Source organism: Vigna unguiculata, chromosome 3, assembly GCF_004118075.2.
Source record: "Vigna unguiculata cultivar IT97K-499-35 chromosome 3, ASM411807v1, whole genome shotgun sequence".
In the NCBI taxonomy this organism is placed as follows: Eukaryota; Viridiplantae; Streptophyta; class Magnoliopsida; order Fabales; family Fabaceae; genus Vigna; species Vigna unguiculata.
This window is the reverse complement of record NC_040281.1, coordinates 1,243,967-1,270,449: the sequence shown is the minus strand read 5'-3', so window position 1 is coordinate 1,270,449 and position 26,483 is coordinate 1,243,967. Positions and strand designations below refer to the sequence as shown.

Here is a 26,483-nt window from a genome sequence, read left to right as displayed (position 1 = left end):
ATGAATTTATGGACTTGCCAACAACCAAACAAATTATTTAAGATGAATAAATTTACAAAGGTTCCAGCTGATAGGTTTATATAGGAGATTTCACTTGGAAGAATAAACATCAATAAAACCTGAATTCAATTATTTAAAGAATTCACACCACTCTCAACCCAAAACCTTAAGACAATGAGTTTATGGATCTTTTATTCTTATATAGTACTATACTTTCTCAGTTAATTTAAAACTTAGACTCAAATTTCTAACACCACCACCAACAACAAAATTTAGTGTTTTATATGACATTTTTAATCTATTTATAAAATAACATAGTGTTTAAATGTTTATGTATGTTTTTTAATGGCTTTTACGCTTCTGTCACTATCCCTCTTACCTAACCGGTGAAGAGAGTGTATTTTTTTGACAGATTTCCACCATTGTTGTGAAGAAGATGAGTTTTTAATGCATTTATATTTTTAAACTAATGTAGTTAAATTGAAACAGAACAAAGATGACGCCGTCAACAATAATATAATTATATAAGCTTCACATTCAGGAATTAATCAATTATTGACGATATTGGCGTGCAGAAGTGGCTCAGCGTTTGTGGCCGTTAATAAAAAGTCTGTGAAACTGAAAATGATACCTACCACTGTCACAAACTTCAATAGTTTACGCTATTACATTACACCCAGAGAATGCCTATTTCACCAGAAAAACCCAGCTTTTTAAGCTTATGTTTCAGTTAAGAAGAAAATAAAGTGTTCAAGATTTTTTAACATGTAGTATTATTAAAGTTTGTTTATGTTTTAAATTTGGATTATTTTGTTCTCAAAACTATAAAAATAAATGAATAATTCTTTTAAGTTAGTTTTTTTTTGTCTTAAATAACCTTTTAGACTCTCGTTTAAGTTGGAACTCGTCAAATAATATAACTAGTTCAACTATCAGTATTTGAGACACCGTTAAGTATGTCAACAAAATTTAATTCAGTTTGATATATTTTGGTCTCGAGCTTTAAAAATTAATAAATAATACTTTTAACTCAACAATTCTTCAATGACATTCTAGACTTTCATCTGAGTTAAATTGCGTTAAATAGTATAACTAGTTCAACTGTCAATTTGAAATGTCATTTAACAAAAAAAAAAAAATCAACTCAATTGGATAAGAAATACTATATCTTTTCATTTTTAAGTTCCAAGATCAAATTGTATCAAAGTTTGAAATATAGATGAATTTTAATTTGACTCAAATTTAAAGATAAAAACATATTTAATCTTAACAAATATTATAATCGAAAAATAATGAATCATGGATAAAAATCAGTGGATTATTGAATTTAAAAGCATCAGGATAACCGTTTTTGTTATATCTTATTTACTTGTTATTAATTAATAATTATTAGAAAATTAATTTAAAGTTTTAATTTTATTATTTATAATTATAATTATTTAAATTTGAAAAATCTATCAATGGTATTTAAACTTGAACTGTATCCATCTTTAAATTTTTTAGCATGAGTATTAAGTATGTTCTATTAAAGTCATTGTTTTTTTTTTTTCACATAAGATTGTGAAAGGAAAGGGAAGGATAATTTTTTACATATAATATAATTATTTACATTAAGAAAAATATGACTAAAATTTTTAATTTTGAATTAGTTATCTTGATGGGTTGAATAATTTAAAAAAGTAAAAAACAATCTATTAGATATATATATAATTTTCTTTATTATTATAGTTATATTAAATTATATATTCTTTTTATTGTATTAATAATAAAGATAATATATATATATATATATATATATATATATATATATTAATTTTACGTATATAATTTTAGTTTTCAAAATTAATATTTCACATTATGATTGTTCCAAATACAGAACTGTCGTTGTCTATATCTAGCTCAAGGATTATGCTAATATTTTAAAAAGATAATATTTAATTTTATGATACTTTTATAACAATCTATTTAACTAGATTAACTAAATTTATTTATATTTTCGTTTATTCTTAATTTCAACAAATGTTGACAGATGAAAATGCTGACAATCACATAGTTTCATCTTCTAATTGATGAAAATATTCATACATTTTCATCTTTTAATTTATAAGAATCACAAATTTTTGCTGTTCTAATAGCAAATGCCTCTTCGTTCTTAATCAATTTAGTGACTTTTGTTTTTACTTTTTGTAATTATTAAAAAGATTCATTTTGATGTATTTACTAAACTGAATAACTGAATTCACCGTAATTATAAAAACTTTTTTTGGGAAGGAAGTTTAAATTAAGGTTTAATTAGACTCACTTTTATTTAGAAATGTTAATTTGGTATTTATTTTTAAAAATATGTTAATTGAGTTCAAATTTTTAAAAAAATATCTTAATTAAGTTCTTTGATCACAGTTCATGATATTAATATTTAAAATAATTTATAAAATTAAGTATCGATATTTTTATTAAAATATAGTAATAAATTCATTAATAAAATTAATAAATATGATATTTTTACTAGAAAAACTTAATTAAAAGACTTTTTTCTTTAAATTTAAAATTGATCGACACATATTTAAAAACAATTACAAAATTAACATGTCTGAATGAAAATATGTATATATCTACTAGTTACACCTTAAAATAATAAATAAATAAACAGTAAATTGACTTAAACAAGTTGTCCAAAATCGTCATCAACTAATACTTTGTTGTATTCATTTGGTTAATTATACCGTCTATAAAAAAGACTAATAAGTTTCAATTATAAAATTCTAAACGACGACGTCACCAACACCTAGTGACTGACGAGACCACTGAGTTGAAAGGAGGTTCTATTGTCACAGGGACCCCCGATATTTTTTTTCCTAAATTATTTTAAACCACTATAATAATAATTACTAGTTATTCCTTCAAACATTATTGGAATAAAAGTAGAAACCATCACGCAAGCACAACTTTCTAGCCTTTTTATCCTAAGATGGAAATTTCATGATATCCCGTAGAATTTATAAAGATATTAATTTTCCATTAAATATATAGATAAATTTAATTTCATCTTCACCAAAAATTAAAACAAAGAATTTATCCATCGGAGCAATGAAAAAAAAATTATAAATGAAATCTCTCAATAAAGAACTCAATTTCAATTTTAAGATTTCAAAAATTCTAATCCATCATATCTGAATTGCTAATTTGTCATATCTTATCTAATGACTGAGTCAGAGCTAGCTCTACCTCATATTTGTCAAAATTTACAATTTATTATTATTATTATTATTAATACAAGTATTTTTAGAAACATTTGCTTATTATATTTTAAAAGCTAATCTTGTATATTTTATTGGTGGATAATGATGTTTTAATTATTTTTTTTATTCATGTTTAATTTATCACTTTAATCATCCTTAAATTATCATATCACATCACTAAAAATAATTAAAATAAATAATCTAAAAATAATATATTAAAAATGGGTAAAACAAAATTAAAATATCATTATTTTTATTGTTTAAAATTATGGATTAAGGAAAAAAGAATATAACTCATTATGTATGGAACATCTCATTTCGGCCTGTCTAATCTGTCGTGCATGTGATCAGCATGTCACTCAGCTTGAAAGAAATGTAATAACAAAAACGTTTATTATATTGGTAAATAAAGCTCATTTTAAAATAATAATTTTTAAAAAATTATAGACATAATTAAAAATGTATGTTGATTATAAATTTCAATTTTTGTTAATTCATTAATTGCAAAAATGATCTAACTCTTTTCTTCTAGAAATAAAAATATTGATTATGACAGTAAAACAAAGGAACCCCAAGAGAAAAAAATAGGACAGAGGTGATCCTTCAAAATAAAAGACAACCAAAATTAAAAAATTAGTCAGTTGATTTACCAAAAATAATTTAAAAAACCAAACGTATATTCATGTAGATATAGATGTTATTTATTGTTTAGAATCTCTAATAAAGTTAATAGATAATAGAAAGTAGCCTTTGGTAGCAAATCTTCATCACAAATAACACACAATTATACTCCTATATTTCATTCTTTATAAGCCACACATATCCGTTTCCTATGAAAAATTATCATGAAAACAGTAAATAGAATAATGGTGGTGGAGATTTATTGCATTTTTTTAGTAACAATAACTTCCTAATAGACTTTTTTAAATCTTTTTTTACTGTCAGCTAAAATCATTAAAAATTACGAAACATTAATAAAACTTATTAGAAAAACACTTTTTAGTGATTTTTCCTTCTTAATACAATGTTTAGAAAGAGATACAAGGACTACAGTCATATTTTCAACCATAATTTTTCTTATTCTCAGGTTTCAAATCCAAAATCTTTATTTAAGAAGATAGAATAGAATAGAATATTATTCAGAACCAATAACATGTTAGTTTTTAAGAAATTTTAAATTAATATATGATATAATAAACACATTTATTAGAATTTGTTCAGGCAATTTTTTTCCAAAGGATTTTTTAAGAGAAAAAAGAGGTTGAATTAGTTTTACTGTAAATTAAAACTAGTCTATATATAAAATAATTTGTAACTTTTTTTATATAATGTCCAAGCTTTTTATTTCAACTTGTGTGTAAGTCAAATTTATTTTGTAAATTTTATCTCTTAGAATTTTGTATGATTGTTTTTAGCCTTCCAAATTAAGAAAAATTAAAACGGTAAATAATAAAAATTTGTGTGTTTCAAAGTATCATTATTAAAAAAAAAAAAACTTTCTACCTGATTACCTATACTTTGCATTTTTGTGTACTAAAGAGATAAAAGTTAGTAAACATTAAAGTGGGCCGGTAGAATAGTCTTAATCATTCTTGGGTTGCCCATAAAAGTTCAGCTTCTTGGATCAGCCCATATAAATTTAAGGATATTACTTCCTGTATCCCATCAGATATCTTTGTGCACCCCCAACACTTCCAGATTTTATTTTCCAGATAAATTTAAACTTGTGGCTCAGCCCATCTAAATGATCAAATAGATAGATAACGATAAAAAGGCTTCAGTCCAGAACCAAAACGATATAGCACGGTAACATTTCATAAAAATGTACGTTTTTATTTTAACTCTATTTATTATTAAAAAGTTAAATCATTTCATATCATAACGATTTTCTTGCTTTATATCTGGCTAATTTCCCATATACATTTTATATATTTGTAAGTTATTTAATTTATTACTTAGTTTTGGGGGCTTCAGTGAGATGTGAAAGTCAATATTATTGACCCAAAACGCCAAGGAAGACACAGGCCCAAACAGAAGAAATCTGATTATTTTAACATACGTAGTAAAAGAAATTTAAAAAAAAGTATTTTTCTTTGATTATTTTCTTATTTTAAAAGTCTTCTAAACTTAGATAATTACTTTTAGAAAAATTAGGATGAATGTGCACCTTGAAAATATGTTTCTCATTGAAATAATATAGAGTAAAAGATTGTGGGTAGTGTGAAAAAACAGACGCAAATTCCCTACAATTGGAGAGGGAGAATTTGATTCTAAATGTGACCCCAATCCAAAGATGCCCTAGGCACACCAACCATTGAATGTTTATCACAATTAAAATGTATCATCTACCTTTTTAAATTATTGACAAAACAAAATGGAGATATACACTACAATCCACTACATTTAAATTAACTTTATTTGAAGACAGTATTTAGAATTTTTTTATTTATTCAAACTAACTGATAAATAATCATAAAAAAAATATTTAAACGTTTTCAAAACATCTATTTAAAAAACGGGAACAGAGTTATAGATATTTTCTCATACTTTGTGTTTTCTTTCGTTTAAGCGTTCTGTTTAAAAAACAAAAATGAGCGTTCTGTTAACAAACAAAATAAGCGTGTAGTTTCAATATGTATAACTTAGATTTTTTTTTTTTTTTTTTTTTTTAAATTTTAAATTAGTTAAGATTCTCTATATTCCAAATTGAACAAATTTCGTCTTTTTATTTAACTTCCTTAAATTCTTCTATTTAACTCAGGATTTATTTACACAAACTAAAATGATTAAACTGTTTTCAACTTTTCTCCATAAACTCCACAAATAAATATCTGATCTAACTTTCATTCAAAGTATTTAAACAATAGCAGATCCAATGCTATATTTCCTGTAACAAGAAATAGTGAACTATATTTTGCCATGCCATTTTTATAGTTTTTAATAAAATTACACAGAATACTTTTTTACATTCTGACATTAATTATTTTAAAAAATAACACACTAATATTTCTTTTATACCTTTCACTACCTTGAATTTTATTTATCATCTTGTCCGGTGAGAAAGGAAGTCACTACACGCTAAAGAAAGAAGAAAGTTATGCAGAAAATAATACAAAGAGAAGGATAAACCTGTTTCTACTACTCCAAACTTCAATTACTGTAGCGTTGACAAAGCCAATAAGCAATTGAGTACTTCAAAGTAATAGATGAAATTAAGTTAAAGAGGAAAATCTATTTCCCCGATACAGATAGTTAATTCAGAGATTGTTTTCTTGGTTCCACACACCACACTAGGTGTCGGCGGCCTCAGGAGCGACGGCGTTGAGATCGAAACGATCGACGGCGTCGTTTTGGACGGGAGGGTGACGGAAGGTAAGGTGGGTTCCCTGGAGCGCCTCCCTCGAGTGGTTGGCGGCGTTTGGTTTGCGGTGGAAGTGATCGAGGGCGAGCTTCATGCGGCGGAGTACGGCGAAGAAGTGGTCGACCTCCTCCTCTGTGGGGCCCTCCTGATCAAGCTTCAGCTTCTGCGCCGTCTCTCTCTCTTCCTCCTCCGTAACCCTAACGGCCACCACCCTCTTCTTCTTACCCTTCTCCACACCATCCATCACTGCCTCATTCAAAGACAACACAAATTATTACGCTCTGTTTATATCCTCTTCATATGTTCTCTACGTGTTCAGATCTTACGTCATCCATTATTCTCCACTATGTCATCACATATTCATTTTAATTTTACTAATGACTTTAGTTTAAGTATTGATTAACCTGTTACATGCAGTTATCTTCTTCTACTAAATCATTTATTATTATTTTTTACTTTCCTTTAGTATTTTAGTCTCTTTTATCATTAGCGTTTTATTTTAAATATTGAAACTAATATCTGTGTTATATTTTATTCTTTCCACACCAGTTATGTCAACTCACAGCTCTTAAATGGTTCATTTCCTTTATATTGTGATGGATTTTGGAAGTTAAATTTTCTCTGTTCTATAAGCTTTGGAATGCTTCAAGAATTGATTCGTGAAGACAACTGGTAAGAGAGTTTTTGATATTCAAAGTTTAGATTTGCTACTTTGTTCATGATTTTGTTTGCTACTTTATGTCAAATCCAAGGTTTTCACACGTCTCTCTTTGCACCTATTATCGTTATTTTAAGAAAATTTGATACCTTGTTGGTGTTCTATGCGCTTCTTCACCAGTCCCTCCCATCTTAGAGACGAGTTTTTAGTTCTTTACATTGAATAATAATTTGAACAAAAAATAAAAAAAAAAACATTGAAATAAATTGTATGGATAGAGAATCCAAGAACAAATAGGTCGAATTATAGGCTAATAGAGAAGAGGATGAAATATATTGTTTATCTCTTTTATGTAGTTGCCATTAGGAGTGGTCGTAGCTGCTACCACATTGCTAATGGTGGTGGAAAGAAAAGAAGTTTACATGTATTGAAGATTGAAAGAGGAGAAATAATCGAAATTTTTTAATTTTAAAATTAAATATTAATCACTGTAATAAAGCAGAGGTTGGTTTTTGTCCAATAATTGCTGTCCAGGTCAGATTGAGTACATGTAAGAATGTGTGTATTTAATAATATATTAAATGTATAATTTATGTAAACACTCCAATTTATTGAATTTATAATATATTAAATGTATAATTTATGCAAACACTCAAATTTATTGTATTTCTAAATATAATATTTACTAACATACTATATTCTTAATGTACGGAATCATTTATTTATTTAAAATAATATTTATTAGACGTATTATATTTAATAAATATGAGAAATTTTTTTTCTCTATCCCCTATTTTCTTATTATCGTAAGTAAGTTAAAATGTCACATTTGCCCTCCTCTTCTTCTTCCATAACATCTTTGTACTATTCTCCTCCTCCACTCCCATCTTCTTCTTCTTCCACTCCCACCTTCAATATGTTCTTCTTCCACCTCCAACTCACCCCATTTCTTGCCACCTCTAATTCCACTCCATCTTCCCCCACATCCATCTCCATTCCCATCTTCACCTCCATCCTAAAATCATAGGAATACTAAGTGTAAGAAAAAAATGGAATGAAAGACGTGAGATGCAAATTCCAGATTTCACAATTTCTGTATATTCTAAATTGTATATTTCGTAATAAAAAATTATAATTAAAAATTATACAATTCGTAATATAAATTTACATCACAAATTATACGATTCATAATATAAAATTACATTTCACATTCTACAATTTAGAACTATAATTACAACATAGGTTTAATTAAAATTTTAAAAGATATGGGTGCCGAAAAAAATTCCCATATATATGATATATGATTATTCTTATTTTTCTACTAAACTTGATTTTAGAATCTGAGAATTTCAATGTTTAGTGTGTACATTGCATCGTCATGTATATTTGTCAATGTTATCTCTGATATCAAACTTGCAACAATTATGGTCTTGTTTGGTCCATTTGCATTATTAGCATTCCCCTTTTCCCTGATGATACTTATGTTGCGGCTTAGAATTGAAAACTGTGATATGGAATCTTGGAACGAAGTGGGTGAAGAGAGAAAACTCCGGATTTCATGCAGTGACCCAGATGCTACAGATAGTGAAGAAGAGAGTGAATTAGCAAATGGAGAGAGTAAAAGAAATGGTCGGAAGAGAGTTGTTGTAGAGATGAAGTTTCCAAGCATGGCAGAGAAACGTGCGTCGTCCACCAAGTCTAAAGGCGTAAGACTGAGAGCATGGGGAAAATATTGTGCTGAGATACGAGTCCCTTTTGAAAATCGGCGAGTGTGGCTTGGTACTTTTAATACTCAGAAAGAGGCTTCAATGGCTTACAATAAAAAGAGGCAAGAGTTTGATCACAAAAAGGCTCTTCTCAAAGCTCATGCTTCTTCTCAACCATCTTAATGACCTTCTTTTTTCTATCTGCTGCTACCTAGTTCATCATATTGTCAAACAAAAATTAATACTTTTATTATTTTAATGCAGATTTTGTATCTGGTTGGAGAATTTTCTTCTTCTATAGACTACTTTTGAACTTTATTGATATAAATAGATCATTAGAAATTTGTTTTTCTAAACTAGATCCTTTCACATGAGTTTATAAAAAAATATAAATTTTTAATAAAGCAATTTGTTATAAACAAATATACAAATCTATAACATTAGAAAAAAATGTTGTTAAGAATCTGTTTTTCAAAAAATAGAATTCTAATTACACAAAACCTGCAAAATTAGAGAAACATAACTAGAGTTAAATTTTTCACAAAAAGAAATTGTACTCTTCAATAATAAAAGGATTTAGTTTGAGATTTTTTTTTTACAGTGTACTCCCGTACGTCAGTATAAGATTCAAAAGTGATCTGCAGTAGAAAAAATGTCTCGGGACGATTAGATTTCTAGCCATATGTATTTTATTAATTAAAGCTCTTGTATAATATAGATGATAATAAGTAACTTTCTCAGAAAAAAAAAGATATAATATGTTATTAATTGTTATGGTCTTTTTAAGGAACTATATTCTACCTTTCTTTTGCATAAAAAGGTAATAATGTTTCGAAATATTTCTTATTGTAGAGTTTTTACCCAGAATGATTAGGTATGAATTTAATAATATAGCCAACATATGGGATATAATCAAGAGATTTCCATGTAAAAAATACAATTGTATTGACTTATCAAAGTAGTAACACAAATTACATCTGTTGAATTGATAAAAAAAAATTTAAAAGAACAGACTTAAAAATAGAAATAAATGAATCATATATATTTAGTAAAGTAATTATTAAATTATTTCCCCTACCGTGTGCGTTTTTAAGCATTGCCGAATATTCTCTTATCATCTACAACATTAGATGATTCTATCCCTAAATGATTAAAACAAGTTTAATGTACAAAAATCCCTATATATTCATTAATTTTTAAAAGAAAAATATTTTTTTATTACTAAATTTTAACAATTTTTTTTTTACAATTTTAAATGGCATCTTTTAAATAGTTTTTATTTTTTTATTTTTAATATTCTAACACCACTGTAATAAAAGAAAGTTGTTAAAGATTTAATAGTGAAAATATCGGTATCGTTCTTAAAATGACCATTAAAAATCAGTAACCAACCATAAAGTGGTAATAGTTGAATTAGCTATGCATCAATGTTGAGGTGAAGAGTGGACTCACCTAACAGTTTGGTCCAATTAATTTAGACTTGTGAGTATGGAATGGAAGGAATAGTACTCATCATCTAAACTCCTTCTATTTGCATCTCAACACTAATCTAATCCACAAAAGCTTCCAAAAAAATGAGAAACTCTGTGCAGTTTCTTTTGCCTCAGATGTTGTGTTTGATGTTACTGAGTTTTCAACATGAAGTTGAAACAAAGTCCACCATTGAACCATGCAATTCCTCAGACTCGTGTCCCTCTCTCCTCTCGTATCTCGTTCCCTGGGACTCCAAAGTATCAGAAATCGCCACTCGTTTCCACGTAAACGCCTCTGATATCTTGGCCTCCAACTCTCTCTTCCCCATAACATCATCAAGTGCACACCAAATCCTCAGGGCCAAAACGTTTCTCAAAATACCCATCTTCTGTTCTTGCGTGGATGGCATCCGAAGGTCCATCTCAACCACTTACACTGTTCATGCAGCAGACACACCTGCGTCCATATCAGAAGCTTATGGTGGGTTGGTCAGTGCTGAACAAATCAAGATTGTGAACAGCATCAATGGCAGCAACCCCTTGAGGAGTGGGGGCACCCTTGTGATTCCACTGCCATGCACTTGTTTTGACAACGTTAACAATGGGGGAACCGCTGTTTACATGTCGTATGTTGTGCAGACAAGAGAGAGCCTGAGTAGCATAGCAGCAAAGTTTGGTACAACTATTTCGGACTTGAAAGCTGTGAATGGGTTTTGGGAACCTGCGGTAGATCCCGGAGACATTCTATCTGTTCCCGTTGCAGGTTCGTGCATATCAACATCCATTTCTCAGAAAACCTTAAGATTCTGTTCTTCTTCTTTATTGATTAGAATTTATAAAACAACAGATAAAATTCACACAGTTTCAAGAGAAAATTGAGACTGAACCTGAAAACTAAGTATTCAGTTTTATTACTGGTCTTTGAACGGACGTTGGGGGAAGGTACTTTTAACTAATGGATTATAAACTAAGTAATTATTTTTGCACTAAGAGAATTTTCGGATTAAGTTATTTTTGGATTCAAGATAAATTTATCGTCATTTTTAATTTTCAGAGTACACATTTCAAAAGCCAATCTTATTTTACGCATTATACAATTCAAAAGTTATTTTTTCACGAAAGAAACAATTGTAAAAAACTTCCAAATTTGTGGAAAACTTCCAAATTTTTGAATTAGTACACAATGTCAAAATAACTTTTTGTATTAAAAAAATATTTGATTGTAAAATCTAGAAGTTACTTCCAAATTAAATAATCCGAAAACCATTATTGAAGACTAAAGAATTTTTATCATAGGTGGAGAAACATATCAGAAAAGGACAGAAAGAACCAACAACGACGGCCAAAAAGAAAATGGTGAAAAACTGATAATATTTTTATCTTTTACACAAAAAGTAATAAAGACAAAAGAAAACAAAATTTTTTCTCTCTTCAATATATGTGACGAATATATATATATAATACCTTTTATAAAAACTTTATACCAAATGAAAATAGAGCTAGCTACTTTGTGTCATTTCAAATGGATATTAAATAAGATTAGGTACCTACTGTTCCCCTAAGGCCCAATAATAGGACAGAGTTTGACACATTTTCTTAACAATGTGATTAACATGCTTTAACTCTTTTTCATATTATATATACACACACTGTTTTTTCTTTTAAAAACAAATTAGTTTTCCTTTTATGTTCACTTGTGTATAATTTACTAATTATAGTAAATATATTAAAGAAGTGCATTGTAGTAAGAATGGTTAACACTTATTTTCTTATTATGTAGTAAAATGAAAGTAACCAAAACGGCACTGATTTTATCTATTCATTCACGTAGGTTTTACTAAATTCTTCATAAAACTTAGGATTCTGTGAGATAGAACAGAATGTTTTCCTAGTCATTAATATTCTGTTTTAGACAAATGTATTGTCCTTTGCAGCATGTTCATCAGCAACCTTGAAATGGTACGATGAGAGTATGATAGTCCCAAATGGCTCATATACATTAACTGCCAGCAACTGCATCAAATGCAGTTGCGAACCAATGGATATTACGTAAGATCATTTATATACACTTAATCTTGCTAAAAACTCAATTTTTACTTTATAATACAAAGTTTTAGTCTGAATTTAGTATTTCAATCTCTTAATTTTACCAGGATGCAATGTGTTCCTTCTGGACTAGCTGTCCCCTGCTATAACTTACGTTGCAAACAATCCAATCTTATTATTGGCAACGAATGTGTGGAGCATTCAGAAACAGCTTGCAATGTGATCCAATGTGTTTACCGTGGCCACAGGGGTGGAAAAATTCTGAGTAGGTGAGCAAATTGAGTGCTCATAATAGCTGAATGTGGAGAAATGGAATTTGAAAAAAACAATAACTTAATATTAGCATTTTAACAAAAGTCATATATATGTTATGATTTTTTCTTTTGCAGTACGAAGAACTCTTCTTACCTCCAGTGCCCTGGTAATTATTCTTGTAAGCAAGATACGAAGAAGTTTCAAATTGGTGATTTGGTTTTCACTCTAATATTTTGGTTTTATGCAGATAATGTGTGTCATAGAGGAGCATCGTGTAGGCCTTTCTCATCATATTCTGAAGACCCATTTGGTATGTCTCCAAAGATATCCTCCTCCTTGCCACTGCCAGTTTCTAAAGCTTCTCAGAGGACTCGTGCCTCCAATGGAAGCCTTGGTCGATTTTTAATCAATCTTCTGCAAATATTCTTATTTCTAAAGTTTATTATTTTCTGATTTGAGCACAGGTAGTAGAGAATAACCCATATATATCTTGTATTCGATTCTACCTCCGTATAAGAAGAGAAAGATTTCACTGGTGTTTTTTGGTGTACAAAGCCATTGTTTTTACGGTGTTTTTTTCATCCTTGATAAACTTTGTCGCTTTCTTTGGTTTGGGGACTTATTCCAGAACATTTTTCTGCTCATTTGTTAACTGCAAGTGGAGCAATTTGTCAGTTGTCATTATCATGTCCCTCGTTAGAAGCTATATATATAATAGGTAAAATTTCTAAAGCTAATAGTTTTTTCAAATTTGAACTTATTCGAATTAATATCTGGAAGCTCAAAATTATTTGGAAAATTCGTTATGAACTGCATGCATTTCTAACAGTTTATTGAAAAACCTTCAATAAACTGAAGAATGCTCCATTTCTGAATTTGGTTATACATTCAGTTTTAGGCTTCCTTTCCATAAAAGGTGTAGATGGCAAGATAAGTATTACCAGTTCAGATGATCATGTCAGTGATGTCTATTTTCACCGATTGGCAGTGACATGTTTTTGCACGGATACCTTTCCTCCAATTCTGCCAACAATATCTGATCGATCAGTTCCATTCATGTTGACGTTGAATGAAAACAGGTGCCATAAAATAACTTTCTACCATTGTCCCATCAATTTTGAAGATTTAATAAAAAAACCGCAATCACACATTCATATTAACATTATACTGATTCCTCGATATTTTAGCCTTTTATCCACACATGCCACGCGTTATTAACATAAAGTTTGTTCTGTACATGATAGAATAGAGAGTATCTGAATGTTAATGTCAAAGTGTGCAGAAAATTGGAATTCCAACCATGATATGTCTTTTCGTGAAAACTAGTCCATTTGGTTGTAATTTATAGTCTTGGTATGAAGAAAATTTACTGGCCCCAGAAAATATATATATATAAAATTCTATGGTGAACTGTTCTTTGGACTGATTCCTAAAATGTCAACACTCGGCCTTCAAATATCTGTTACATCAAAATTGGCCTTTCATGCAGTGAAATCTAAGTTAAGAAGATAACTTACTCAAATGAAACTGCTTGGTAAAATTGACAATATAATTGAACTAACCATAGTTTAGATTTGAAATTTGGTTGGTAAGATATCAGTTTCTCCACTGGTGGGATCAGGTTATGAAGTAATTTCCCTTCCTATACATAAGACTAATGTTTACTTTTCAAGCTCAGAAAAAAAAATGATTAGACATGACAAATTAAAATTAAGAGAGAATTCCTTGTTACTAAATTTGACTAAATATTTACACAAACCATGGTTTAGATTTTCTGAAGCAGAAGTAGCGAGCTCTAAAACTAAAAGTTAGTACCCAGAATCACAGATAAATTATTCAGACACGACTCAGCTTCTCTAATGGTTGTAAATGCACTGTGACTAAGACAAGAAATGGGTAGAAGGCAACCTCTGGTGAGGAGAAAGCAACATGGAGGTGGGGACCAGAAATTGAAAATTTAATGTTCTACCAGGAATTATTGAATTATAAAAGCAACAGAACAAAAGGGTCACAATCAAATTTTAATATACAACCCACACTAACCCCAGTAAGTAGAGTAGTAGACCCAAAACCAAATGGGTCCATGAGAAATCCCATAATCAGAAAGGTAACCAATGGGGTTTCAGAGAACAAGATGAACATCAAATCTCCAGCCAATAAACACTGGGATGAGGCCAGATGGTAGGGCCAAAACCCCCCACTAGTAAATTACCAAAAGTGCATGGCCAGAGAGAGAGAGACGAAGTTTGATGTAACATGTTTAACAGATAATTTGTCTTTTAAGCATTTCATGAGAAGTTTAATCTTTAGGTTTGCATAAATATACAGGAACATTTATAACAAAAAACCTGTCTCTTAGATAAATCCTTCTACATTAAAAGACTGTGTGTTTTTTTTTCTAAAATACCTCAGACAAAACGAAAAAAGACAGACCCCACTGCCACACCACGCTGTCAAGTTTCAACACGCACTGGCAATAATTGAACCATTTTTCCTATCTGATTCTGAGCAAATAAATATATGAAAAGCATCTCAATATTCCATTGTTACTTTCATTTCAAACTTAACAAACCAAAAAATAGCAACGATTTTCCACGATGAGAGACATGAAAGACGCTGGTGCCTTGGGAGCCAAGACAGCACGAGCCTGCGATAGCTGCATAAGCAGAAGAGCAAGGTGGTTCTGTGCGGCCGATGATGCTTTTCTCTGCCATGGCTGCGACACTTTGGTTCATTCCGCCAACCAGTTAGCTAGCAGGCACGAAAGGGTTCGGCTTCAAACTGCATCCTCTAAGGTAACCACCGCCACCACCACCACGACGCACGCATGGCACAGTGGGTTCACACGCAAGGCAAGAACCCCACGTCACAACAACAACAAACACTTTGCACTGCAACAACGTCTCAAAGAAGAAGTTCTCTTCAACAACAGCAGTGTTCTTCCGCTGGTTCCGGAGCTGGGAGGGGAAGAACAAGAACCTGTGGTTGCGGATAATGAGGAGACGGAGGAACAGATGCTATGTCGCGTGCCCGTGTTCGACAATTACGATGTGAGAACGGATGACTTGGACAGTTTTTCCGACATGGATTTCGCGGAGTTTGCTGCTGATGTTGAAAACCTACTTGATAAAGAAGACGATGAGGTAAGTGCGCGTGTGGGAGGGGGAGTTGAGGGTGCAATGGCGAAGGTTAAGGATGAAGAGGATGTTGATGGTGATGTAGCGTGTTACCTGGAGTCAGTTTTTGACATGACGAACGATGATGTCTTTCATTGGAATAGCATTGAGTCTGTGCTGTCAGATGCACGGGAAGAGAAGGAGTGTGTGGTGGCGAGTGATGGTGCTGTTGGTGAAGAAGGAGGAACAAAGAGAGACATATTTTTGAGACTAAACTACGATGAGGTTATAACTGCATGGTCTAGCCAAGGTTCTTCTCCATGGACAACTTCAAACCCACCTAAGTTCAACTCTGGCTATGACTTCTGCTTGGTACTACCTCGACTACTTCTCAATTTTCTTCTTTTACAATAATTATTACACTTGTATGTTTAGATTAAAAAATTGAAAAATTAAGTCTGAATAAGTGTTATTTACTTAATTGGAACCAAAATTCACTTCAATTAAAAACCAATTACATCTTGCGATTGCTTATAATTTTTCAGGGTCTGAGTGGTGTAGATGGGGAAATAAGAGGCTTAAGGGGTGACCTAGATGGAGGAAGAGAGGCAAGAGTGTCGAGGTACAGAGAGAAGAGAAGGACTCGTTTGTTTGCAAAGAAAATTAGATATGAAGTGAGAAAGTTGAACGCAGAGAAAAGGCCCAGAATGAAAGGTCGTTTTGTGAAGAGAACGTGCTTTGTTGGGGCCAATGCTTTTCCTGCTTACCAATGACATCTATCAGTTAACGCATCCATCTTTGCTATTTCTGCAAATTTGGATCAATACTTGGTTTGGCTATATATATATATGTACGTATATATAGCCTGTATTATATATATTATATCAATACATGGGCAGTGTTAATTTTACTAGACTTTTTTGCTTGGGATATTTCTCTTTATATATATCTCCAGCAGGTTTAGTAATTAATTAGTACTAATTAATGATCTTCCCTTCTCAGCAAACTTTAGTAATCCAATTTACTGTTTCGCATTACAAATTCAATTATTCAATGCCGATGCTGTTATTACCTAGTTGGTATTTTAGGTTGCTGATTAACGTTACTGCTTAATGTCATCAGGTTGAGATAATTAACTTTTGGCTTTTATATTTATCTCTGGTGACCACGGTTCCTTCTTTTATGTGCATGAAGAACAAATTAAACAACATGAGGACCGTACCCAGAAAGATGAATGTTGAACAAATTCATAAATAATCAAAGTTTATATGTACTGCATAATGGGAATATCTGATATTCATATCAATCCTACCTAAGGGATGGGTTGGAATAGTAAATCCAATTACAAATATTTATTTTTAGACTTAGCCCTACATTTGAAATCAATTAAAATGTGGGCTCTGGGGTTCAAGTTAAGAAGATGCAATTTTCTTTCATAACTTCACCATTTACAACAATTTATAAAACACACTCTTTTCTTTCAATCTCTATACTATACCCTTTTTCCTCATTAATCAAACCACAGCATTAACTTACTTTGAAACCACCTTTAGGAAGTTGAACGTCTAATCTTCATAATAAAGCACTTTTGTCCAAGTGTTAGTGAGAAATCACATCAAAGGCAATGGATTTTTTAATGGTTTTCTATAGGTTGTAGTTTCACTACGAGTTCTCGGTGTATGTGTGGAAGTTTGTCCCAACACAGAAGTAGCAGTGTTGCAGTTATATTGGAATTGAAATGAGTCTTGTATCAACAACCACATCATCATGAGTCATTGGACATCAAGATGTGTCTACTTGCGTATATGAGTACATAGAATTATAAGTGATATATGTAAGTTGTAAATTGTCTTTCTGATAACTCAAGAGCTATAAGCGCAGTAGATGACACCCAGTGACATGCAAGTTTTGTTGTACACCGTTTGAGCAATGAGTGGTCCAAAAAATTGTGGTTACTGGGCCAGATTTAGTGAAAGTGAAACAACAGAAACTTCAAAAGGGTAGTGGCGCAGGACAGAAACATAAAGCCAATCATCATCATGTCTCAATTTATAAGGTTCTGCTCATTGGAGACTACTTGGTCCCTCCCAATCACTCATGCAATCCCTAACTTTTCTTTATGAATCACTTTCCATTCTTTGGGTCCCCTTTCTGCAATTGGCTTACCTAATACGAGTAGCTTTTGAACATCAAGCATTGCACTGCATTGCATCGTCCTTTCCAAATTTGAGAGGAATTTGCCTACGATTTTCGTATCTTTGCTCATTCATATCTTTTCCTAATTGCCTCAAATACCTTCTTTTTTTTTTCTTTCACGAGTCCTTAGTTCAATTTCGCCACCAATTTTAAGTTCATGCCTTTGGCTTTACTATCGTACTCAAAGTTCATAACTTTTCTCAGCCACCAAGATAGTTTTTCGTTTACCCCTTAACTTAAGGAATCTTAATATACATTAGCAAGATGGTTTTTCCTTCTCCTACAAATCTTTACAATGCGTTGTTTATTATTAAGAAAAGTATATTTTGTGAATCTCATTTCTCATTTAATAAGTTGCATTTATATTTAGCAATCAACTTCACCCTATGCGTATATATAATTTGCTCATGCACTAGTATTACAATTAGTTATATGTTGATATTTTTCTTTAAAATATAATCATTTAACAATTCTCTTCATTAATATATAACACTGATAATAAATATAAATAAACATAATATTCTCATCGAAAATGATTATTGTTTTCTGAAAAGAAAATACCTCCACAAAATCAAATATATTGATATTTCTAAGAAGGTTGAGTTGATTGTAGAAACATAAAATGGATATCTAACTATAAAAGATTCTCCAAGGACTTTCAAAAATGTCTACATATGTGTATTGAATGGAAAAATAGTTTAAAAAATCAATTTTCCTTTTCGTAATGGAAAATTAAAATATTTTCCCACGTGTATATGTATATATATACTATTCTCAAAATTGTTATTTTAATTTACATGGAGGCAAGAATTTTATTTTGTTGTTTTAAAGATTTGAATAAAGAATAGCGTTGAACCTATTTTGGGAGTGACCTTTAGAAAAGATATTTATACAAGTATATATAGGGGTCCCTAGTTGTGTTGATGCACGTGCAAATGCATGCATGATCCATGGTGACGCAGAGAGTCTTGGTCTCCGTCTTTCTCGCTACACTCTTGTCATCTTTTCACTTCTAAACAAACATACATTACCAGCACTAGTCATCACATCATTTTTCTTTTAAATCTTTATAATTATATATTTATTCAAGATTAAATTTATCCAAAGGATTTTTCTCTCTCTCAGTCTCCTCATATTCAATATCAAGAACCATCGTTGATTCAACGTGAACGTCTCACTATATTCTCGGTTACAATGCATCAATAATCTACTTTTCTAACTTTCTACATTCTTCTTCCTTTTTTTTCCTTTTCTTTTATTCTGTCCTTCTCCGCAGCTGCAGTTTTACAAATTTTCCCATTCTTGAAGGGTCAACAATCTCGATCATTTCAGACGGGAATGTTTGACTTCTATTAGAATCTAGAGGGTTCTGATAACCATTGTTCATGGATTGAATTGCCGCTATTCTTGGTATTCTTTATATTCTTGGAATTTTATTTTGAAAATATGTTCAATTTGGAATACAATCTTGAATTCAAAGATGGAAAAGTTGTTCTTTCTGACACCTCTTAGGACCATTTTCAAGACTTCCTCGTAGGACTTTTCTTTTGTCTGTCAGGGAGAGAGTGCATATGGAGATTGTGCCTTTTTCTGTTCTGGAGGGAGTAAATTGCTTTAACTAGTGAATGGAATTGGAATCATGATTTTTCTTACATTGCGTTGTATTTGTGTAATTTGATCAGACCACCTTGATGCTAAAATGGGGGTTTCGTTGAAACATGTCTCCTTGGAAATGTGAAGTTGCTTTGTCCCTCGAGGAACATAGTGATGAATTTCCCCTCAGAAGCTACAGAATTGGGGAGCCCAGTTGATAGTTCCTTTGAAAATGGGAGTTTTCAATCCTACAATGCTGAGTTGGAAGGTAATGGAATAGGACTTACTTAGTTCCTTGCCACGCCTATTGCCAATTTGCATGTTGTATGTATTCATTCATGTGGTGATCTCCTCCTTTAATTGGAATATTTTCAGCCAAAAATCGATTGCTTTTGGTTCAGTGGTTAACTAGCCTTGCTCCTTCGTTGAAATTTCCATCAAGTGTCACGGACGGTGAATTAAGAGCATGCTTGAGCAATGGTACTATTTTGTGCCTGATACTGAACAAGCTACGACCTGGTATTGTGAATGTGGTAACACTTTTTAACCTTTTAACTGACTCTAACTGTAATTTGGAACTGATTTGAGATATATCTTTTAGTCTGGATTCTCTTGTGTAGGTTAGTGAACCTGATAATGTTCTGCCATCACAATCAGAAAATGTTAAATCGTTTCTGAAAGTTTTGGATCTAACGGGATTGCCCCGGTTTGAAATATCAGACCTAGAAAAGGTACGAGGCCTACTTTGTGTCATGCATAAACTTAGTTTAAAGGGAGTTACACAATTGTAATCAATCAGGCATTAAATATTACATGAATTTAATTTTGATACAAACCTATTTCTGTCAACTGATGACAGAACATTATCAGTAAAATCCTTATCATTGAAATATAGTGAAAACCTTATGATTAAATTCTCAGTGTATCTTTATGTATAGCATTAGTTTTGTTTTGATGCATGAGTTTTTCATGAGCTTGGTTCATGTTCCTTGTTGGGTTACCATGTTCTTTTGTTGTGTAGGGGCCTATGAAAGCTGTTGTGGAATGTCTTTTAACACTGAGAGAAAAAAGTTTGCAGCATGCTTTTGGAGATAATATTTCTCCTCAGAATTTCATCACAGTCAGCCCTCGTGTGAATTCACCATTCCATTATCATTGTTCTACAACATTTGGTGGGGACCAGAAGAAGTTTTCAGTTTTGTCAAAGTTGCAGCGTGTTATGAGTTCCCCATCTGTGCCGGGTTCGGTGAATTTAAACTCGTACTCCGTTTTTGTGTTTGTTTAAGCATACCATTTTCTGAACATGCTACCATGGTTATGTTAACAATCAAGAAAATTTACCTGTATCTTGAATTGAACTATTAAAAAGCTAAGGATAAATTATTACACAAAGGTTTGGAACTCTACATTCAAAATCGACATTTTTGTGGCAGTAATGAATTACTAGTTACTGAGATGGAATGCCGATTTTAACTAGAGAAACAGTATCAAGAGAAATTTCGACATTAGACACTTGTCCTAAATTTAAATCTTAACTTTTGTGTGGAAGACAATTTCCCTGTAATTTCTTGCTAAAATACTACTAGTATATACTTTTTTATCATCACCTGTTTCCAAATAGACTGTGTTCTCCGTGTTTAAGTAGTTAATTTTACCCATTTGTATATTCGACAGAGCCATCAGCCTCGTTAATACACCATGCTGGTCATAATTTCCATGAGGTGTTTCAACTGAAACCAGGAAGTTACATAGATCTTCCACCTGAAAAAATATCAGAAATGATGAAATCAAATAATATAGATGTAAGTTCTTAAATTCTACTTCCATATGCACTTTAATGTATGTTTATAGATGAACATGGTTTTTCTGTTTGAGACATTACTGATATGTTTCAGAGTCTAATTTTGCAGAATGCTCCCACTCAGTCGCTTCTGAGTGTTGTGAACGGTATTCTTGAAGAAAGTGTTGAAAGAAGAAATGGGGAAATACCTCATGTATGGCCTTGTTGGAGACTTTGGTTTGGTGTTACATAAACTCATTCATTAAACTACATGTATATAATCCATGCAATTGGTTTACACGTATACAATCAATGCAATTGGTTTGCAGCACAAACAAATATACCACATACAGTTTCATAAACATGGTTTATTATCTTTGTTTCTCAGCGTGTGGCTTGCTTATTGAGGAAGGTTGCGCAAGAGATTGAACGGCGCATGTCAACTCAAGCAGAACATTTACGAACTGTATGTCATGTTCATTACATTATTTTCAAAAGCTAGTTATTAGTTAGTCTGTTACTTTTGATTTCCCAGTCATTTTCTTCAAATCACTTTCTTGTCCTGTCACTTCAGCAAAACAATCTTTTCAAGGCTCGAGAAGAAAAATACCAGTCGAGAATAAGAGTACTCGAGTCACTTGCATCCGAAACTAAAGATGGGAATGAGGTATCGCAGATAGTTTTGAGATTTCATTCTATGAGAATTTAGAAGTAGATCAATTTTATATCTTCAAAACTATCATATTGGTATGAGTTTTCTACATATTTCAGCAGTTAATGATATTGTTTCATGCTTTGTACAATAAACAATACATCGATACACTTTTAATTAAATTATTTTTTTGTTGCTTGGATTTTGGGCTCTTCGTCCCTTCGATGAAGGGTGAGAGGATCAGAGTGGAAGAAAAAAAGGTTGATGAGAGAGAAGTTGGTAGGTTGATAAAAGAACAGCAGGACAAAATATTGGAAATTTCAGCTTTGAAGATAGAACTGGAAACGGCCAAAAGAACATATATAATACAATTCGCACGGTTGGAAGCAGAAGCTGAGGGTGCTAAAGCAGAACTGACACAAATGGTTCAAGAATATAAACAACAAATAGAAGAAGTAAGAAATAAGGTAAGGTTTCTCTCTTTGCTACACTAGAAGAGAAATCTGGACAAGACCAAGAAGTTTTAGTTATTAGACAAAAACTCAAATACTGCTTCACACATGCTTTTGATGTTATTCTTTGTTCAGAAATTTAAAATCAAATTTTCAGCTTGGTAACGTATACTGAAACTTTTATTACTTGTAGTCTTGAGATGAGATAATACTCTAATTTTTGTTGGAAAACTACACTAAAACCATCTAAAGAACTGCATTTAAGTTTTATCCTTTGATAAATTATTTTTTCATATTATTAGTATTTTGAGATCTTTGGACCTTCAATACAGGCTGAAAATATAAAAGATGAATTAGTTGGGTTGATGAAAGAACAGGAGGACAAAAAAATGGAAATTATTTCAGCTCTGAAGAGCGATCTGGAGACAGCCAAAAGAACATATGAAACACAATTCTTTCAACTTGAAGAAGAAGCAAAAGGTGCTAAGGCATGGACACAAAAGGCCCAAGAATATGATTACCAATTGAAAGAATTACAAAATAAGGTATTGGTTTCTTACTTTACACGAAAAATAATATATTGGTACATGTAGAGGGACAAGACAAGACCAAGAGGTTTTAGTTAAAAGACAAATTTAGATGCAATTTCTTACTGTTGTGATGTTCTCTAAACAGTATTGGAGTTTCACTTTGATAACCTATGCTCACTTTTATCACAAGGATTTTTGAGATAGAACAAAAAATTTTTTAGTAGAAAATTTAAAAACAAATCCAAGTTTTATTCTTTGATAAATTACTTTCACGTTATTTGTATTTTCATCTGTTCGTTGGCCATTATATGCAGGTTGAGAAGTTTCAAGAAGAGGTTAAGACAGCAAATGATGAGGAAATTGCTAGGTTGATGAAAGAACAGGAGCACAAAAATTCAGAAATTTCAGCTTTGAAGCAAGAGCTAGAAGCAACTAAAACAGCATATGAAGTACAGCGCTCCCAGATGGAAAAGGATGCCAAAGCAGAATTGGAACAAAAGTGCGAAGAATATGAGAATCAATTGAAAGAGTTAAGAAATAAGGTCAAGGAGCTAAAGGTTTCTTCTGATTCAAAAGATCAGAAGTGGAACATGAAAATGAACCGATTTCTGACTGTCATAACATTTCAATTCAGTTCCCTACAGGTACACTTACAAATGTGTTAATGTCAATGTTATCTTGGTGATGTCAAACATTACAACTTTGTACTGAATTTGATATCATCCAGAAAATGAAGTTATCTTTGGAATCCACTAAGCAAAGTGTAATGAAAGAGCAAACGGTTTATGCAGGGGAGTTGGATCTATTAGGTAGGTCTTGTTATTAGAATGTTACTCTACAGTTCCCTCTTTCCTTCTTTGAAGATAACTCTGACCATTTATTTGATTGTAAATTATCTGTTCAGGTGTAAAACTTAAACCACTTCTACAAGCAGCTGAGAACTACCATGTTGTTATTGCTGAAAATAGAAAACTGTTCAATGAGATTCAAGAACTAAAAGGTGGCATTATATGTGTCTTTTCTACTGGGTTATTGATGTGTAAAAAGTGTACTATGAACTCACTTTTTTTTTTATGATACAGGAAATATCAGAGTATATTGTCGAATTCGACCATCTGCAATTGGAAAATTGGAAAAAGAGTCTATTGTTGAACACGCTGGTGAAAATGATTTGGTTGTGGCAAATCCAACCAAAGATGGAAAAGATGCTTTTCGATCATTTAAATTTAACAGGGTTTTCAGCCCTGCCGCAACTCAAGGTTTAATAATATAAACGCAGCATTTTTTATGATTACTTCTAAATTACAGTTTCTCCCTTTTTTTGTTTTGTTAACATTCTAGTGTTGTACTAATGATATTAATCTGAACGATGCAGCGGACGTATACTCCGACATCCAAGACTTCACAAGATCAGTTCTAGATGGGTATAGTGTGTGTATATTTGCTTATGGTCAAACTGGTTCAGGGAAAACTTATACAATGGTATGGACCTTCTCCATATATTGATTTTTATCTCATACATGATGCTATTGAAGGAATTCTTTATTCTATAAGATGCCAACTTTTCTCAGACTGGTCCAAATGGGGCAACAAGCGAGACTATTGGTGTTAACTATCGAGCTCTAAATGACCTCTTCAGGATTTCCACAAGTAGACAAAATGTAGTGGAGTATGAGATTGGAGTTCAAATGGTTGAGATATATAACGAGCAAGTCCGTGACTTGTTAACAACATATGGTTCTCCAAAAAGATATCCTTTTTTCAGTAACTTTGAACATGTCATTCTTTGCATGGATTTTCTTCTTGTACTTTTTGTGTATCTGATTTCCTTAAATGCACACACTTGGGATATTGACTCAATCTCGACCAAATGGCTTAGTAGTCCCAGATGCTAGCTTGTTCCAAGTGAAATTACCTTCAGATGTTATTAAGCTAATGGAAATTGGACTTAAAAATAGAGCCATTGCTGCAACTGCTATGAATGAACGAAGTAGCCGTTCTCACAGGTTGCACCATTTTTTCTGTCCTTGCTGTTTTCATCGTTCAACATTGAAATGAAAGATTTTCATTGTGATGACATCATGTAAACTTATGTACACAGTGTTGTCTCAGTTCACGTTACCGGGAAGGACTTGAAGACTGGTTGCACTATGGCTGGTAATCTTCATTTGGTAGATTTGGCTGGAAGTGAAAGAGTAGATCGTTCTGAAGCAGTTGGGGATAGGCTCAAAGAAGCACAGCATATAAACAAATCACTAGCTGCTCTTGGAGATGTTATTTTTTCCCTTTCTCAAAAGAGCTCCCATGTACCATACAGAAACAGCAAGCTTACTCAACTTCTACAAACTTCTCTTGGTAAATCTTTATTCACAATTTATCAACCTCAGCAACCTTGAATCTTTTCAACCTAGACTTTCTTCTGATCTTTGAATCTTGCCTTTGATCTTACCCCATAGGTGGTCAAGCAAAGACGCTCATGTTCGTCCAAATCAATTCAGACGTAAGTTCATATTCCGAAACTGTGAGCACTTTGAAGTTTGCTGAGAGGGTTTCAGGAGTTGAATTAGGAGCTGCACGAAGTAGCAAAGAGGGCAAAGACTTAAAAGAAATGATGGAACAGGTACCCAATTGATTATGTTGGCACGACTGTTTTCATGTTTGTGAATGAACTAGATAAGTAATCATCCCCTCCCTTGCTTGACTTTGTAGGTGTCTTGTTTGAAGAGCACTATTTTGGCGAAAGATGAGGAGATTGAGAGGCTTCAAGCCCTCAAAGGTTTATCTGGTAGCAGAGTTAAGCGAAATCTGATTCCACGAAGTAGAAGTAGTATCCAGTTACAATCTGCTAACCCCCCACCAATTGATGATCCTGCACCACAAAGTGATTTTGTTGCAACAACTGCAGAAAACTCAGGATGTACAGATTCTGATTTTGATGGAAGATCAAGTGATTTTTCTGACAGTGGTTTTGCTGCAGGCACAGAAACTGATGGTTCTGAAAGTTCCAGTCTCGCTGAAGTCCCAAAACAACCATCAGAGAAGATGTGAGTAAACATTTACTAACTCTTCACATTAGAAAGGAAATTAACAGAACACACCTGCATTCATTTCTTTTTTTGCAGACCTAAAGGACTTCGCAGAACTGTTCAAGCGATGAGGAAATTTGGCAGAAGTTCATCAAACACAACCCCCAGCGCCTCCCCAGTAAAGGAGCCAGTGAAGGAGCCAGTGAAGGAGTCAGCGAAGAAGTCATCATCAGGTGTGTATACGCATACTACGTTAACACTCTTCTTAAAATCTTATGCTCATTCAACTTTTCAACTTTCTTTCACAAATTTGATTTCAGGTATTAAAAAAAGCATGAGTATAAGCTCCCTCAAGCCTCCAAAACTGTGGAAGTAAAGTAGGAAGCAGAAGCTACAATTCA

The 26,483-nt window shown here is 32.0% G+C and overlaps 4 protein-coding genes across 5 annotated transcripts; all 4 read left to right on the top strand.

Annotated features, from left to right (window-relative positions):
* The first annotated feature begins 8,682 nt into the window (after nt 1-8,682).
* LOC114178173 (ethylene-responsive transcription factor ERF117-like) lies at nt 8,683-9,147 on the top strand. The gene has a single exon (XM_028063927.1). It carries the CDS (start codon nt 8,683-8,685, stop codon nt 9,145-9,147), a length of 465 nt encoding a protein of 154 aa, XP_027919728.1.
* A 1,313-nt stretch (nt 9,148-10,460) lies between these two features.
* LOC114179501 (lysM domain-containing GPI-anchored protein 1-like) lies at nt 10,461-13,348 on the top strand. Of its 2 annotated transcripts, XM_028065858.1 has the most exons (6): nt 10,461-11,199; nt 12,371-12,485; nt 12,590-12,751; nt 12,872-12,903; nt 12,985-13,047; nt 13,202-13,348. In XM_028065858.1, the coding sequence occupies exons 1-6, from the start codon at nt 10,539-10,541 to the stop codon at nt 13,213-13,215; spliced, it is 1,047 nt and encodes a 348-aa protein (XP_027921659.1). In that variant the 5' UTR covers nt 10,461-10,538; the 3' UTR covers nt 13,216-13,348. The 2 variants fall into 2 exon arrangements, with proteins under 2 accessions (XP_027921659.1, XP_027921658.1); XM_028065857.1 differs by having other exon boundaries at nt 12,985-13,348.
* Nucleotides 13,349-15,249: 1,901 nt separating this feature from the next.
* LOC114176987 (zinc finger protein CONSTANS-LIKE 16-like) lies at nt 15,250-16,843 on the top strand. The gene is made up of 2 exons (XM_028062193.1): nt 15,250-16,225; nt 16,399-16,843. The coding sequence occupies exons 1-2, from the start codon at nt 15,335-15,337 to the stop codon at nt 16,624-16,626; spliced, it is 1,119 nt and encodes a 372-aa protein (XP_027917994.1). The 5' UTR covers nt 15,250-15,334; the 3' UTR covers nt 16,627-16,843.
* A 4,280-nt stretch (nt 16,844-21,123) lies between these two features.
* On the top strand, nt 21,124-26,458 carry LOC114178167 (kinesin-like protein KIN-14P). The gene is made up of 17 exons (XM_028063916.1): nt 21,124-21,444; nt 21,553-21,636; nt 21,811-21,888; nt 21,997-22,089; nt 22,305-22,541; nt 22,859-23,071; nt 23,371-23,700; nt 23,784-23,865; nt 23,961-24,056; nt 24,139-24,315; nt 24,432-24,538; nt 24,628-24,806; nt 24,898-25,062; nt 25,158-25,411; nt 25,513-25,676; nt 25,766-26,100; nt 26,179-26,458. The coding sequence occupies exons 1-17, from the start codon at nt 21,421-21,423 to the stop codon at nt 26,456-26,458; spliced, it is 2,898 nt and encodes a 965-aa protein (XP_027919717.1). The 5' UTR covers nt 21,124-21,420.
* The last annotated feature ends 25 nt before the right edge of the window (nt 26,459-26,483 follow it).

Bases quoted from the DNA above. Each gene is read 5' to 3' on its own strand.
- LOC114178173 (XM_028063927.1), top strand. From the start codon at position 8,683: ATGGTCTTGTTTGGTCCATTTGCATTATTAGCATTCCCCTTTTCCCTG.
- LOC114179501 (XM_028065857.1), top strand. From the start codon at position 10,539: ATGAGAAACTCTGTGCAGTTTCTTTTGCCTCAGATGTTGTGTTTGATG. The intron at 12,486-12,589 runs GTAAGATCATTT...TAATTTTACCAG, and splicing joins TGCGAACCAATGGATATTAC to GATGCAATGTGTTCCTTCTG. The intron at 12,904-12,984 runs GTAATTATTCTT...GGTTTTATGCAG, and splicing joins TTCTTACCTCCAGTGCCCTG to ATAATGTGTGTCATAGAGGA.
- LOC114176987 (XM_028062193.1), top strand. From the start codon at position 15,335: ATGAGAGACATGAAAGACGCTGGTGCCTTGGGAGCCAAGACAGCACGA. The intron at 16,226-16,398 runs GTACTACCTCGA...ATAATTTTTCAG, and splicing joins CTGGCTATGACTTCTGCTTG to GGTCTGAGTGGTGTAGATGG.
- LOC114178167 (XM_028063916.1), top strand. From the start codon at position 21,421: ATGATGAAATCAAATAATATAGAT. The intron at 25,063-25,157 runs GTTGCACCATTT...TTATGTACACAG, and splicing joins CGAAGTAGCCGTTCTCACAG to TGTTGTCTCAGTTCACGTTA. The intron at 25,412-25,512 runs GTAAATCTTTAT...CTTACCCCATAG, and splicing joins ACTTCTACAAACTTCTCTTG to GTGGTCAAGCAAAGACGCTC.